General features: G+C 34.4%; 1 protein-coding gene across 2 annotated transcripts in view; it reads left to right on the forward strand.

The window, feature by feature from the left end:
- The window catches only part of LOC119068503, a 138,083-nt gene that overhangs the window by 114,104 nt on the left and 7,799 nt on the right, over positions 1 to 16,180 (forward strand). For both annotated transcript variants that reach the window (XM_037172113.1, XM_037172114.1), the window contains exons 9-10: positions 9,783 to 9,898; positions 11,032 to 11,163. In XM_037172113.1, the coding sequence (XP_037028008.1) occupies positions 9,783 to 9,898; positions 11,032 to 11,163 (248 nt within the window). The remainder of the gene's footprint in view (positions 1 to 9,782; positions 9,899 to 11,031; positions 11,164 to 16,180) is intronic.

The following is a 16,180-nucleotide window of genomic DNA, read 5'->3' on the forward strand; positions in this document are numbered from 1 at the left end:
TTGAAATAGTGATGATCCCATAAAATAGTAAATTTGAAGATGTGTAGCACTTAATTGCGTGAGAATAAATTAATAAACGTCATAAAAAAGCGTGCGCTTAATACATTTTCAAAAAAATTGTCCACAAATTTTTACGAACGTCGGAGAGGGCGCATTTAGGAGTGATTCAGTTGGGCGAGATAAAATTTGAGAACCCTCTTTTATCGCCATTTAGGAGCCTTCAACTCACGTGATCTAATCACCCTAAAACTATTTTTTTTTGTATGAAGCCATGTGCCACTCGGCCTCCGCCTCGGATCAACTAAATTCACACGAAAACTCAATTTTTACAACTTTTTATGACAAGGGTCAAATATTGTGGAATTGGCCTTCGATTTCGATTTTTTTTTCAAGTTAACCTAGACAAAACCCAATTATGCTCTTCATTTTTTTAGCGAACCAATAATGGAGAACGCCTGACCGTATTAGTTCTCTAGAGCGGAAAACAACAATTCAAAACAAAAAAAGATTTCCACTCAAATTTCATGAATTGACGAATTTCGGAAATTTATTATTGATAATGTTTTATTGCAAATAAAATGTTGAAACATTCCAAGTTAAAATAATTGATTACTACGCACACAAAGTGATGTTTACTTTATCGAAGATGTTTTTATTTAATATTCCACGAAATGTTGATCATCTCCGAAGAAAATGAACCTACGCTATACGTATATGTATGTACGTATAACAGTGATATCACGTTACAAAAACAACATTGTTTTTAGCCAAATAAGTTAACTCAATATGTTTATACTTTTAGTATTCATTTCATTACACTTGAATTGGTGTATCTAAACCATTCCATGGAAATCGTATTGTTTACCCAATAGCAGCACTCTTGGTAGGCAAGCGGCGGAATAAAAAAAAGAGAATGCTTTTCATATGTGTGTTCCATATTTGCAAATATATTGAAAAATATGGGAAAAAGGAAAAGAAAATAAAGTGTGTGTTTTTGGGAGCTGCTGAAATATTTAATAATGTCAAGGAAAGCTCCATAATGGGAGCTTCAAGCGAGGTTTTCGGTTAAAGAATGTGTGTACGTATGTATACCATTATCATTCACATAGGGCATTGAACACTCTGGTAAATGTATGCTGAAAAAAAATCAAAATGAAAATATTTCCCTTTTATTTGTTTATCTAAATTTAGCAGTTTTTGTTTTGTAAAAAAGGAAGAAGAAAAAAATGGAAAATCTAAATCAATCAAGTTCCACAACTGCGCCACAGTATTCATAGATTCATTAGAAACCCAATAAACAGCGAAAATGAAAACAACAAAATAACCCGATTAGTTTGATGATTGAATGAATTGGTGCTGTTGCACCAGCCAAAATATTCCAATAGCCTGAAACAGCACAATTTTATAGTACATCATCTGAACTTACTATGTTTTGCTATTTATTTAATAAATCCATTAACGTGCTGGTGCTGGCACGCCTGCAACTGTTGAAATAATTTTTTAATTACATCAAAATGCCAATTAAAAATCTATTACAATAGTTTTCGCTTCTGATCGAACGGCTATGAATTTACTTTCGTATGGAATTCGAAAATTGGTTGACCGATTTCGTTTGCCAAATGATATGTACGCTTGAACAGAGTCACACTTTCTTATTGATTTGTGAATCAAAAAAATAAATATTGGAAGTCATAAATTGAGCAATTTTGCATAGCTTGTTAATAGCAAATGTAAAACAAAATCGGTAATAATGTCTACACCGAAAAAATCCACCCGAATCTCTATGTGGTTTCATTGGACCGCACCACTGTTATAAATTTTGCATTGCCATAGCTATAATGTTCAGTGATTTTTAATTATTTCAGTTTGGTTTTTTTTTTTCTATATGGCCGAAATATCCCTGAAAATATCAACATCGGTGAATCATTGAGAACCAGAGCAAATATTTAAACAGACAAAATTTTTAATGGATTTTTCCCTGTCCAAGAGGATAGTTTATCGAAAACATAATATCGACAATTCAGGTTTTGGACGAGTGGTTGCAAATTTCGTTGATGAAGCATTTTTCAGAAGAAAATCCACTAGGGGTTTTCATTGATTACCTGAGGATTTTAAAGGTGTTTTAACGATATTGTGGATATTTCTCTATTCCTAAATTCTAATTCTATATTTTGAGGATTTTGTTGACCTTCCAAGGATCTTCTATAGTTTTATGAAATTTTGTGAAGATTTTCGTCGATTTTATGGATTTTCAGATGAAAGAAGTTTCAAGTCTTCGGTTGTTCTAGTTTATCCGCCCTTTGTTCTTGTATCATTTGAAGGAGATGAAAACGGCGCAAACGAAATAAAAAATCAATTAAATCTCTACCATCCCAATATTCAGTTTACGATGGAAACGGAATATAACAAAGAAATCGCATTTTTGGATATCATGTTGAAGAGAACGTTAGAAGGAAGAATGGAAACCAAAGTATTCAGAAAGGAAACCCATACTGACAGATACTAAAATTTTAAATCATTTCACCACAAATCTCAAAAAATTTCAGTAATATACTCTTTATAGATAGACTCTTTAATAGAATTAGATCATATCACTGAAGTCTTGTTAGATTTCATAACCAAGAGAATCTCAAGAATGAAAAACAAATTCAATAATGAAGTTACAAATCCGATTCAACAAAATATAATTCAAACATCCGATGATCAAATTCAAGTACAAAGAAGTCAATCAATGCGAAACCAAATTCAAGGTCCACACATTAACACTCAGAATTCGACAACTACTAATGAGGACGAAGAAGAATTTTGGGTACCATTACCATACATCGGGAATATTTCGAACAAAGTGGGAGAAACAAGATCAATTGGAAAGTTACTTTTACTCCAGGTGTAAAAGTACAGAACATGTTAAACAGTGTCAAGGATAAAGAAAAGAAAGATCCAGCTGGTGTTTATAAAATTCCATGCAAATCGTGTGATTCGGTTTATCTCGGAGAAAGCCTACGATTCAAAGATAGACTGGAGGATCACAAAGGAAATGTCAGACGACGTGAATATAACAAATCTGCAGTGGCTAGACATGCAATAAGGAACAAGAATCACGAAATCAATTGGGAAAATTCGAAATTTATTATTAAAGAAAACGATCATCATCTACGCAGCATACAGGAAGGATTAGGGATTTAGCAGTACGATGGACCCTTAAGGCCCGTCATTGGGAAATGACAGGACAGTTTACTGAAAATGTATGGAAAATTTTATCACAAAAATTCACCGAAAAAATTCAAAGAAACTCACCTCTTATGCTTTCCATTGTATTCGGGCATAGTCTCTTTAGGTCGCCAAGGCATATTTGAACATTAAAACACTTTTTACTCAATGCAAAAAGAAAAAGTTTTTTTTTGTTTGGTCGCGACAAAAACACAGAAAATATTTCGACACAACTGTGACACTCCGCTGCTATAGGTACTAGAATGTATGTTTGCTGTGTTCACTTCGGCGGTAAAATATTTTCATTCAAAAAAGTGTCGGACATATTATAAAAATCATGAAACAGTTGACAAAGGGTAGCGTATACATTTAATAATGCTCATCGACCATTTTTTAAAGCTTTACGAGCTCAGCGGACATTCCTTCAACGATGGGAGAGCATTTATTAAAAATTTAGCCTCTCGTAAGACTGCGCTGAGCGTAAATAAATGTTCGTTCCTCTTTAGTGAGCTAAGAAGACTTCGCGAAGTCTAATTATGCCACCTCTTTGAATAAAAATATCGGCTGAGTTCTAATAATTCTTCGGTGAGCTCTAATAATTCTCCGCTGAGCTTTAACAAACCTCCGCTAAGCTCTAAAAATTCTCCGCTAGGCTTCAGGAAGCGTCAGGTAGGCCTAAGCAAGTTGCACGAAGGCTAAATGAAGCAATTCGAACACTCAGCGGAGATCTGCCAAAGCTAAGTGGAGTCTTATTAAATCATAGCAACAATTATTAGGTATCCGCTGATGCTTATTGAGTGTTCGCTTAGCTTCATTGCCTTACGACAACGTGCTAAGGTCTGACGGATTCTTACTGAAGCCTAGCGGAGAATTATTAGAGCTCATTAGAGGTTTGTCAAAGCTCAGCGGAGAATTATTAGAGCTCAGCAGAGGTTTGTTAAAGCTCAGCGGAGAATTATTCGACCTCAATTGATATTTTTATTCAAACTGTTGGCATAATTAGACTCAGCGAAGTCTTGTTAGCTTACTAAAGACGTGGGAGAGGTTACAATTTTAATAAATGTATACCATCGTTGAAGTGTCGGACACTTTTTTGAATGAAAATATTTTACCGCCGAAGTGAACACAGCAAACATTCATTCTAGTACTTATTAAATAGCCTCAATACAAACAACACACACTCTACGGATAATAGCGGCAGAGTCGAAATTTTGCTTGATTTTTGCAAGTGGTTCCAGGTGGTTCCGGGTGGTTCCCACAGTCCAATCGAAAAGTGATGTATGGAAGGTGCCCCTTATTTTTGATACTGAACAAATCGTCCATACATCATTTTGTCCAAAAACTTCAAATTTAGCCGATATAATTTTTGGTCATTTTGACTCTGCCGCTATTATCCGTAGAGTGTGTGTTGTTCGTATTGAGGCTATTTAGTACTTATAATAGCGGAGTGTCACAGTTGTGTCGAAATATTTTCTGTGTTTTTGTCGCGACAAAACAAAAAAAAACTTTTTGTTTTTGCATCGAGTAAAAAGTGTTTAGTGTTCAAATATGCCTTGGCGACCTAAAGAGACTATGCGCGAATACAATGGAAAGCATAAGAGGTGAGTTACTTTGAATTTTTTCGGTGAATTTTTGTGATAAAATTTTCCATACATTTTCGGTAAACTGTCCTGTCATTTCCCAATGACGGGCCTTAATGAATATAGATAAAGGACTCGTGCTAAGTAGGGCTAAGTAATGACATAATTCCAAAAATTTCCGAATTCACCAAGTAATCGTTTGGTTTTTGTGATAAAGAAAAATTAATGGTATTATATCCCTGAAGAAGGAAACTGTTTCGCTTCCGAAAGCTTGGAGAAAAAATAAAAATATTTCAAACTTAAACCACTATATCCAATTAATACAATGACAATTTGGATCATTTGCCAAGTATTTCCTAAATTCCTGTACAGTTTTCTACTAAAGTACTTAGAAAGGTATGTTCACTGAAAAGTATCATCAATCGATAAATTTTACAAATTATCAATATTAATCGAATGTGCTATCGATAATCGATTATCAGGTGATAGTTACCGATTATCGATAGAACATTCGATTGATGTCGAGTTTTTGAAAAATCGATATCTTATCAATTGAATGAATTATCGAACATGCCTTCTTCTCCAGCAAACTTTGGTCAAAATTTTATGAAGATTTAGTAAGCCAAATGAAATTAATTAATTCCTGTCCCAAGAAAATCTATTATAACTCTACCCCTTGTATGTAGCTGATAGCGTCTGCAACCCATTCACACCACACTTGTGAATAACCGTAGCCATTGATTGTCTTGATTTACCATTAGTATCGACATAATAGATTTTACGTTCTTCGCATTGAACTATTTTTTTGGCACTATTGTTAAACTGGATGTATTGTGACCACCAGCGGCAATTTGGTCAGGTCCATTTCGTTGTACTTAAAAAATTCCTCTTATTCCCTTGACTGAAAGTCATGGGTCTTACGGATGTTAAACACCCTAAAATGTTTGTCACACAATGATCACTACTATGATTGAAAATGCATGAATGTATGACCAAAAACCTTAAATACAGAAAATGTTTGTCACACTTTGATGATTCGTTGATAACACGATAACTTGAGTAATTTTCAACGGATTTTCAAAAACTTTTTTTTAATCGACGGGGAATTAAATTCCTCGGGTTAAGTTCGAAGATGGGCTATTATGGTCGGGTGTTCTTAGAGATATTCCCAAAAGAATTTTTGTCTCGTCCCTTGATTCCACGATAACTCGAGTAGTTTTCGACGGATTTCCAAAAACTTTTTTTTAATCGACGTGGAATTAAATTGCTGAGACTAAGTTTGGATATGGGTCGTAACGGGCTGGTGACCTTAGAGATATTCTTAAAAGAATTTTTGTCTCGTTCCTTAATAACACGATAACTTGACGTAATCCTCAACGGATTTCCAAAAACTTTTTTTTTAATCGACAGGGAATAAAATTACGAAGGCTACGTTCGAAGATGGGTCGTAACGGGCTGGTGATCTTAGAGATATTCCCAAAAGAATTTTTGTCTCGTTCCTAGATAACACGATAGCTTGACGTAATCCTCAACGGATTTCAAAAACTTTTTTTATTCGACGGGGAATTCCATTCCCGATGATAAGTTCAAAGTTGGGCTATGACGGTCGGGGGATCTCAGAAATATTCCTAAAAGAATTTTTGTATCGTCCCGTGATATTATCGTGTTATTAGTTGAGTAATTCTTAATGGTCCACAAAAGACAATTATCCCACTAAGAAAGACATTTTTGGGTTAAGCTCGTTAATGGAATATACTGGAGTAATATTCTAGGATTCATTCCAAAATGTTGTGTGTGTAATATCTTTATAGCGATGATAAGGAAAAAATTAAAGTTTGGACGAGTGTGAACTTTGCGGCCAGAGCGAAGCGAGGGCCGTAATCACACGAGTTTCATTTTTATTCAATATGTAAGCAAGAAATTCGCCTCTTTCCAGGGTCTGTATCTCGTGCTGCCTTTTTGATGGTATCTTTTCATCAGAATCCTTTTTTCAAAACACACGACCGCAATAACGACCACGAATGTATTAGCTTTCAACAGAAAGTAGATTTGGTTGTAGTCACTTGACCAGTTCTGAAAAAAGTGACCAGTGTACCGAAATTTTCATAAACTGCTCAGTTTTCTCAGGGTTGGTCAAACTGCTACAACCAAATCTATTTTATGTTGAAAGCTAACACATTCGTGGTCGTTATTGCGGTCATACATACTTGAAAAATGATAATTTTGGTGGATATATATCACCAAAAGACAGTATTTAAAAATCACCCAAATGTATACTTTTCAGCAAATCATCGATGCCTCGTAAGTACTGAAAATACGTATGAGCCAGTATATGATCAAGTGCTGGAATTTCTCATATACATGTTTTGTATCGAAAGTAGGGTACGCATACCCTGGTATACTTTTATATACTTTTAGAGTGATTTTTTTTTTGCTCGGATTACAAAAATCTTCTTGAGAAAAGTAGTCAGTCAGTCAAGGGATCTGACCCATCCAAAAGATGGGGCCTAGTGGTAAATATGTGTGTACCATGCTTTAGTCATGTCGAAAAATTTCAGAATACACAATCTACCAACGATTTATCTGTACCCATCCTTTTGTATCAGAATTATATGAAATAATCATGAAAATCAAAGAAGCGGAAATGAATTTTTAAAAACACGTTCATTTCATTCAAAATAACGTCCAGCACAGTTTTTCGCCTGAGCAAGCTTTATCAGTAATTGACGAAGGTATACCTACACACCCAGATAACATACGTACATGAAGAATTTAATTAATAAAGTTTTATTGAAATAGCCAATGCTTGTAGTCATGTGCAAGTGAGTCTTTTTGAATGCCTTTGTTCGGGACATCATTTATTTCTATCTCGATGAAGTCTAATAAAGCGATGAACAAAATGATTAGTCATTTTCTATAGTCATGGAGATTAATTCGATAAAGTTAAAGCTGCAAAAACTTCGGCAACATCTGTTCTGCTGAATTTGAATTGCACATGCACAATGCGAACATATTCACACACACCCCACCATCAACGAACGTTTTGAAGTCAGAGAATTCTTTTTCAAGTAAAATTTTACTGAATAAAATTGATGGCAAAATTTCATTTAAAGGAGATGCCAAAATTATGTTTGAACGAAATTTTTCTGCATGGTAATCACCAGCCTAAGTTGCAGTGTTCGTGATTTCTTATCCGTAAGCCCGTTATTTTTCGTGTGAAAATAATATTATTACAATCATCACAAATTTATTGTACTGTATTGCCTTGCCAACAGAGCAAATATCATTACTTCTTCGAAGGAACATTCAGAACTATGAACCTGAAGCGAAAGCATAGATTTATGTCGTAAAGTGGTAAAACACAAGCTCGTCCAAAAAAATAGTTTTACACTGTCTTTAGGTCTCTGAGTAAGTATGTCTGGTTTTAAGACATTATGCGAATCTAAGAATGGGAAAACTTTTTGCTGCTCAAAAATCTTTCGAGTTTGAGTTTCCTCTAAATGAAAAATGGAATTTGAAAATAAAACTTTAATTAAAAAATATGACTAACAAGTCAAGTTTCCAACTCGTATGGTTGGATGGGCATTTCAGCAAAACAAAATCATCCAACATTTTTAAAATGGTCAAAGCTTTTTTGAGTACTGGAACGGCAATTCTCTTTTTTGAGTACCTTTTTGCTGAATGACCACAGAGTATTTCAAAATTGTGAAAAAATTGAAATTCAAAAAATTGGGGAAGTAACAGCTAAGGTATTGAGGAATGTCTACTGATGTTCTATTACCCACAGAAATACTCATTTTTTGGGTATCCTCTCGAATTTCTTTTTCTCTGTTGAGGGTCACCGCGTGGTCAGGCAAAACCCGAGCGAAACAATTGAAATACAGGACATAAATCTTTCTTCGCAAAGTCGTACTGACTCCCTGGTGATACGTCTTCTCAAAGTAATCATAAAATTATCGAAAAATCATCTAAAAGAATCTATAATTATGTAAGAAGAATTCATGGCCGATAATGATAATGATTATCGATAATTTTATCGAAAATTATCAAAAAAATATCGATAATCGATAATTATTGATATTTTGATAATTATCAAGATATCGATAATTCGATATATCGATATTTCGGTCCGAAAATCCGATATTTATCGATATATTCCGATGTATCGGTATATTATCATGAATTTTCAGATAAATATCAAAATATCGATATTTTGATAATTATCGAATTTCGGTATTTTGATAATTATTAAATTATCGATAACGATATGATTAATCGATTATCGATAATTTCTTTCGATTGACATTATCGATAACTTTGAACGTCTCCCATCCCCAGTAAGAAGATGGTAAATCATGGTTTTCTAAAACGTAAATGAACCACCGGAGTTCTCTTTCAACGTTGTTCTACATCCAAATCCCAGGATACGCTCTGCAAGTCTTGCCGGACACTTTTGAAACGAGCGCTATGTTACGTGGTCACAAAGTTAGGATTGTAACTTTCGATACATTGCGTTTCACAATGCAGTTCACAAATTCCACACCAGATCTCGTCAGCCTATGCAGCAGCGAAAATGAAATGGAAAGGGCTGTGAAATGAGTATATATACGCAATTTCAAAGATGATAATTATAATTCATCATATAGCATAGTTTACAAACATTTGGTGTTGCTTTTCAAACTTTCCAGTAGAGCTTTCTACTTTATTTCTATCATTTTATCTGCAATGAAATGAAATAATTACGAACCAAAAAGAGGAAGTACAAAACCAATTAAAATGTAAGTTGTGAACATTTGCAAATTAAAAATCTGGCATTTTTCCGTTGCTTGTTTTATCAGCATTGAAAACTTTCTCTATCTATTTGTTCACAAAATAATGTCCATCTGACCCGTGCTAATTTTTTCAGCGAAAAGTTCCAACTCATTCCGAACAATGTAATGCCACACTTTTCCTCAGTTATTATTGTTTTCTATGTTTTGCTTTCATTCACAGAATGCGTCGAAGGCGAATACGATTGCGATGATGATACATGCATTACAGAAGGTTTACAATGTAATGGAAGACCAAATTGTAAATTTTTGAAGGATGAGTCAGAAGCAGAGTGTAAGGTAAGAACATTAAATTTACAATATAACTTCAATTGAGTTTATCGGATTAAGAGTCAAGTTGCCAAAACTTCGAGCAACTTAAAAACAAGCCATCGGCGATTTTTGGTCGGTATACAGTCATTGAATCAGGGGACTCTTCTGAGGCATTTGCAACAAAAAATTCCTCGAAGTAATTATGTTTTCACGCCAAAATTCATGAAAAAATGGTCTGCACTATTGTGACCAAAAGACTTTTTGTTGCATATCACCGACAATACGTAACGCATTTATCTGAAATTATGGTCATTGTTAGAGGTGTTGACGCCGCATATGCTGGCCTGTAAAACATTTCGAAATTTTTCGTGTATGTGGTGGTGAAGTAGCTATTTTAGGGGGAAAAAATTCCAACTTTTGAAGAGTGTTTAAAAATTACAATAATAGACTTGGAAGATATGGTAGTCGTTGGGTAGGTAGTGACTCTACTATCCATGACACCATGAACCTACCACGGCACGACTTTCGTTGAGCTTCAATTTTGATTGAAGTGTACTAACACAAAATTTTTGTAGAATTCCACTTTTCTTCGCGTCTATTATTTTTCTGACGTATTAGACAATTTTAAGTCAGGGCTAATAGCTTCGCTAATGACTAGCGACGCTAGTGCAACCTTGCTTTTAGATAACAAATGGTATAATGAGTCGTATAATAGGTTTACACGCAGTGATGTCAGTAATTAATGGCAATGCAGACCGTTTTTTCATGATTTCTGGCGTGAATACATAATTACTTCGAGGATTATTTTTTTGTTGCAAATGACTGAGGAGGGTCCCCCGATTCAATTACTGAATACCCTCCAAAAATCGCCGATGGCTTGTTTTCCTGTTTCATACAACTTGTTCGAAGTTTTGGCAAATTGACTCTTAAAGCCAATACGTTTACACATAAAGCAGGGGATATTATCGGTAAATTTATTTACCGAATTAACTATTTCAAGAAATTTACCAAAAACCGAATTTTTTCGATACATTCGTTGAATATTCGGTAAATTTCGATAAATTTTGGTGAGCTTATAGTTGATTTGGTAAATAAATTGACTGGTAATAGGCCTTCAAATAAAGCAAAACAATAATTTCAAAATTCATTTCTAATTCCAGAACGAGAAAGGTGGCAAAGAAGATCATCTAGTCATAATAATCATAGTTTTTAGCTTAATTCTTGGTGCAATGACAACTGCATTTTTGGTTAATTGTATCCGAAAGCTTATCCGAGATCAGAAAATCATTCGCGTAAGTGTTTCACCTTTTTTACTTTTATATCCAACACCCTTAAAATAATACCCAGCTTTCTTCGCATAATAAAAATTTGCTATTATGATGAAGCTAAACTCAATAAAAAAACATTCTCATAATGAATTTGGTTCGAAGAAAATGAGAAAGAAAGTTGAAAACTTGTTGGTTGTACTGATCGATAATACCGCCCGTTTCCCGTTTCGTGACTAACTCAAGTACATTGTGTTGAAATAAAAAATTATTGTAAGAGTGAATCTAACGTGCGCTACGTTATCGTCGATAGCGACAATTTGTTCAAATGACCATAATATAAAATAAAAATGTTGAATTTTCCGCTTTCGGTATTTCATTAAATTTGATTGCCTGCAATGACGTTCATGGTTTTTAACGAGAACGTAATGGAAAATAGGTCATGCTAAAATTCGAAAATTTTCGTTTCACGGAGTGCAACGGTATAGCATTACATCCCACTAGGTCTAGGCACATATAGAAATATATTGGCGTTGTGCAATGTTGGGAAAAGTAGTTTTCATCGTTAGAAGCCAATTTGAAGTTGTGTATCTATTACCGCTTAATTCGGAAAACGTTCAATCTCCAAACATTGATTAGTAATCAAACATGCCAAAATATCATCGTCGAAACTCTTGCAAACATTCATAAATGACTTTGATAAATCCAAATGTAATAATGGATTTTCTCTGACATGGTCTCTTATTGAGGCAATTTCGAAATACTTGTCCTCAATTGGGAAAACTTTGATGCCACAATATGTTTTCATAGTTCAAAGCAAAGCCATTGTCGATAGTAGTCGTACTGTTCAATTCAAGGCGCGGGTTGAAATTATGAAACCATTCTTATTGATGATTGAATGCAACGTCATTAATATGTGTTGTAGGGTGCAGTGTTTTGGACATTTTATTTTGAAATTGCTGATCCCAGAATCATGTTATGGGAGTCCGTCTGAGCATTTAATAGAAGAAACTTTTTGTTTAATATAATTGCTGCAAACGAACGATTTTCGAAAATTTCGTAGTAGCTATTCCACGTCATACATATCGATATTTATGAGTTGGTTATAAACAGCTAAGAAACTCATAAATGATGTGGATATGGATGGATATGAATCCGTAAATTACTGTAAACCTGAGATGGAATTTCTTAACATCAGTCAGTTACCAACTCATCAATATTATATGACGCCAAATTTTCAAAAACTACTCTCGCGACAATGGATTTTTAACAGATTTATCGTTGTGATCAGATCAGATAGCGATCTTGAAACACAGATCTAGCGATGCTGTCTCCGTTCATCACTTAAAACCGGAAAATTTCCATAATTACAGAAGCAAGTAAGACTTGTGAATAAAGGATTTTTGATCTTTTGGATTAATTTTGGGATTTTCCCATATTTTCTTCTATTTTCTCGCAGTTTCTTAGATTCTCCCTAATTTTCCAAAAAAAAAAAATTGTAAAAATATTGGAAAATTCCGCAAAATGTGTGAAAATTAAGGAAAATACGATAAAAGGTTTTACCAAAAATACATGTGCACTTTGGTCCATTGCAGCAATTTTTTTTTCAGTTTCTTCTCAGACGGACTTTCCAAAATGATTCCAAATGAAAATCAAAATTCGTTTACAATCGATCAGATTTATTTTATTTCCCTTTAGCTTATTGTGCCGAATCAATTGAAATACAAATATCGAATCCGAGTAACAATATATGTATTTTTAGATGCACTTTGTGGTGTGCAGTGCATTGGCGTATAAATGATGTTAAGTGAAAGAAGTGTTTGAAAAAGTTCATAAATTCAATTTCGTTTCACTCGTGCTGTAAAACACTCTCACAATGTCTAACAACATCAACATTCTGACCGAAAAACTGGTGACTAACCAATATGTACTTTAACTTATCGCCATGATGAAAAGTTTCCATCATTTTCTATCGGCTTTTCTATAAGCTTCATAACAACATCGCACAATCCTATTACATTATTTAGCATAAAATATTAAGTTCACAGAATATATAATTCGGACAAATCGACTGAACGTTGCATAGCGCTAAATGAGCTCTTGTTTCATTAAAATTTCTCTTTAGCAAACTATGGCACCGTTAAAATCCTACACATGTTCATAGATCAAACTTTAAGCAGAACCTAAACTAAAATATTCTTTGTGCTATTTAATTGACATTATGCGAAACGTAAAATATTTTAAGGTTGAATTTAGACCATCTCGACCCATAAACGTTTTAAACTTCCAAAGTGCACTCTTCTCGGAAAAGTTTTCATTACTCTACAAAAATCAACAATGTCAGTCCGCACTTTAAAACGTTTACATGCACGATACGAAACAAGGAATGGACCAATGCGCTTCAAGCATGAGTGATACTCTTAAGAGGGTACTGAAACTTGACACTATAAAAAACCATTTCATCAACGCACTTCGAGCAAAAGTGATCATAGTGGTCAGCTGCAGAAAGTACTCTATTTTACATGAAAATGTTCTTGCAGTGTTTCACAGTTGTGTGACACACTGTCACGTTTCAGTACCCTATTAAGAGTACCACTCATGCTTGGAGTGCATTGATTTCATACAAAATAGTACTCTGCCAAGTCGACTATGATCACTTTTGCTTGAAGTGCGTTGAATGGACATATTGCAGTTTATAGTATTGAAATATACAAACTTATGTAATTTCCATTTAAGCCGTTTATATGGTACTTGTTTGTATGTAATATTCCCATCAAATCTCAATGTAACTCGAGCCGAAGGCTTAACGATAAAAGGGTTATTTTGAAAGACGAAACGTGGTATAATGAAATAACTTTGGCCTCTATCAGCTGTAACAGTTCTTTCGTACTCTGACGACACTTGACCAAGAAAGTCACTTATATGTCTAGCAACTTCAGAAGTTTAATTGTAATGCAAATTGACGAATGAATTTCGTGATAAAGATGAACTGAAAACTGTGTTTTCGAGTAAAATGAACCTGTTAAATTGATAAGTGTAAAAAAAACAGCTCATACCTCAAAAAGTTAAGAATCACTTCCCAAATTATTCATGTAATGACTTCCGTGGAGGCGCCTCAATTCGTGATAATATTTTACAGTTCAGTTCTTAAGACCCATTCTCATTCCCCCAGGAGCAAACAGGATACCAAACAGGCCTGCCTTCCTGTCGAAAGTTATGGTTTTTACGGGGATAACTCATGTATGCCATTTTATCACGAAAATCGAGGAATCATTGTCGTGAAGGCGCTTTCTCAGGGATTATTTTTGGTAAATCGTTCTTTTCCTACATTTTCGAAAATTTTCCCGAAAATATTTTGTGGAAAGTTAAGGAGAATTTAAGAAAATACAGGACAAATTTGTCCCAAAAATAGTCCCTGCGTTATCTACACTTGTGAAAGAGTCTTAACAACGATTCGACGGTGAGATTTCGTATTGTCTGTGAAGTGTGTTGTGTATATTATGTTGGTGTATAGTGGCTAATATGCTATTACAGTAGATGAAACTATTGCGAAACTATATCTTACACCTGACCCGAGATAAATGTTTGAATATGAACGGACTTCAGAGCAGCGTACCGGTTTATCTCAACGACGGATTGAATATTTTCAAAGTTTTTACGACGTACACTTGCTATGTTAATGCAAATACCTATTATAGGTGCAGTGCACGTAATCCCTTCCGATTTGTTATGAATCACAGTTGTAGCTTGAAACCGAGAACACTTCTTACTTTCAGTTGTCAATAACTGAATTTTATTTTGCCGTTTACCGTTGAAATGAGTAAATGAGCTGAGAGCACCCTCGTATTTGCCATAAATAAATTGCTAAAATTAACAGCACTTGAAAAATTAATATTTCATTAAGTATGTATTCGATTTATGAGCGTCGAATTGGCAGAGTAAAATGGCAATAATTTCGATGTGTGTGTACCATTACCGAAAACGAATATCATATTTTTCCACTAAAACAATATTTACGGTGTTACACACATAAGCGTAATTCCCATTTATGTATTCAAAAACAACATGTTTATTCAGAAAACAGTGATACCTATCATTTTCTTTTGTATGAATACGCGGAATATCCCCTACCCGTACAAAATGTATAGCATAAATATAACACAAATTTATGTCATTCACCTTTTACCACCTTGGAGCAAAAAATTTTTCGATCCGACTCGAACAATCTCATACCACCGGCAGATTGATGCTTTAAACATTTTCCAATCTAAAATAATATATCTTGAAAATCCTCTTTCACTTTTCTTGCCTAAGAAAATATAGCAGCACCATCGGGTTTTTTTTTTGGAAAACGTTCAAAGAGAGACGTTTGTCATGAACGGAGCGGTAGTGGAGTTCGTGGCGCTACCCTCATCTGTAAGAAAAAAAAAAACAAATGAAGAAATGCTTTTGGGCGCGATAATCATGCAGTCCATGGCTCTAGCCTCTTCTGTAAGAAAAAAGCAAACAAAGAAATGCTTTTGGGCGCGTTATAGCCGAACTTTTTATTTCTACACTTTGATATATATATATATATCGCCACAAAACCTATACCATCATATTCTCGCTTCAAATACGAACAAAACGAGCATCGTTTCGAAAGTGATCACTTTTGACACTAAATACACCAATTTGACTTTCTCCAAACAATCAAAATCCTTCAACTGACTCCGTAATACAGAGTCTGCATGTTTCTATTTATCTATCTATTGATGGGCTATCTCGAAAAGTAATCAGCGGATCTTCATGAAATTTTGCAGGAACCTGGGGGTAGGCTTAAAAATATGCCATTATCACAGGAAAATCTGTATTTTGTTTTATTGGCCCTGAAGTGCCATTTGACAGGGTTTCTTGAGGACTGGGAACAGGTTTTCAATTCTATTTCTGGATGTTTGGTGGGAGGGGAAATAGATACCTTGGATATCGTTAAATTCTAAAGTCTTCTAAAAAAAATTAGCGACACACAATTGGCAGATAATTTTGACGATCTCGTTCTTAGATACTT

This window comes from Bradysia coprophila (genome assembly GCF_014529535.1).
Source record: "Bradysia coprophila strain Holo2 chromosome X unlocalized genomic scaffold, BU_Bcop_v1 contig_185, whole genome shotgun sequence".
Lineage (NCBI taxonomy): Eukaryota > Metazoa > Arthropoda > Insecta > Diptera > Sciaridae > Bradysia > Bradysia coprophila.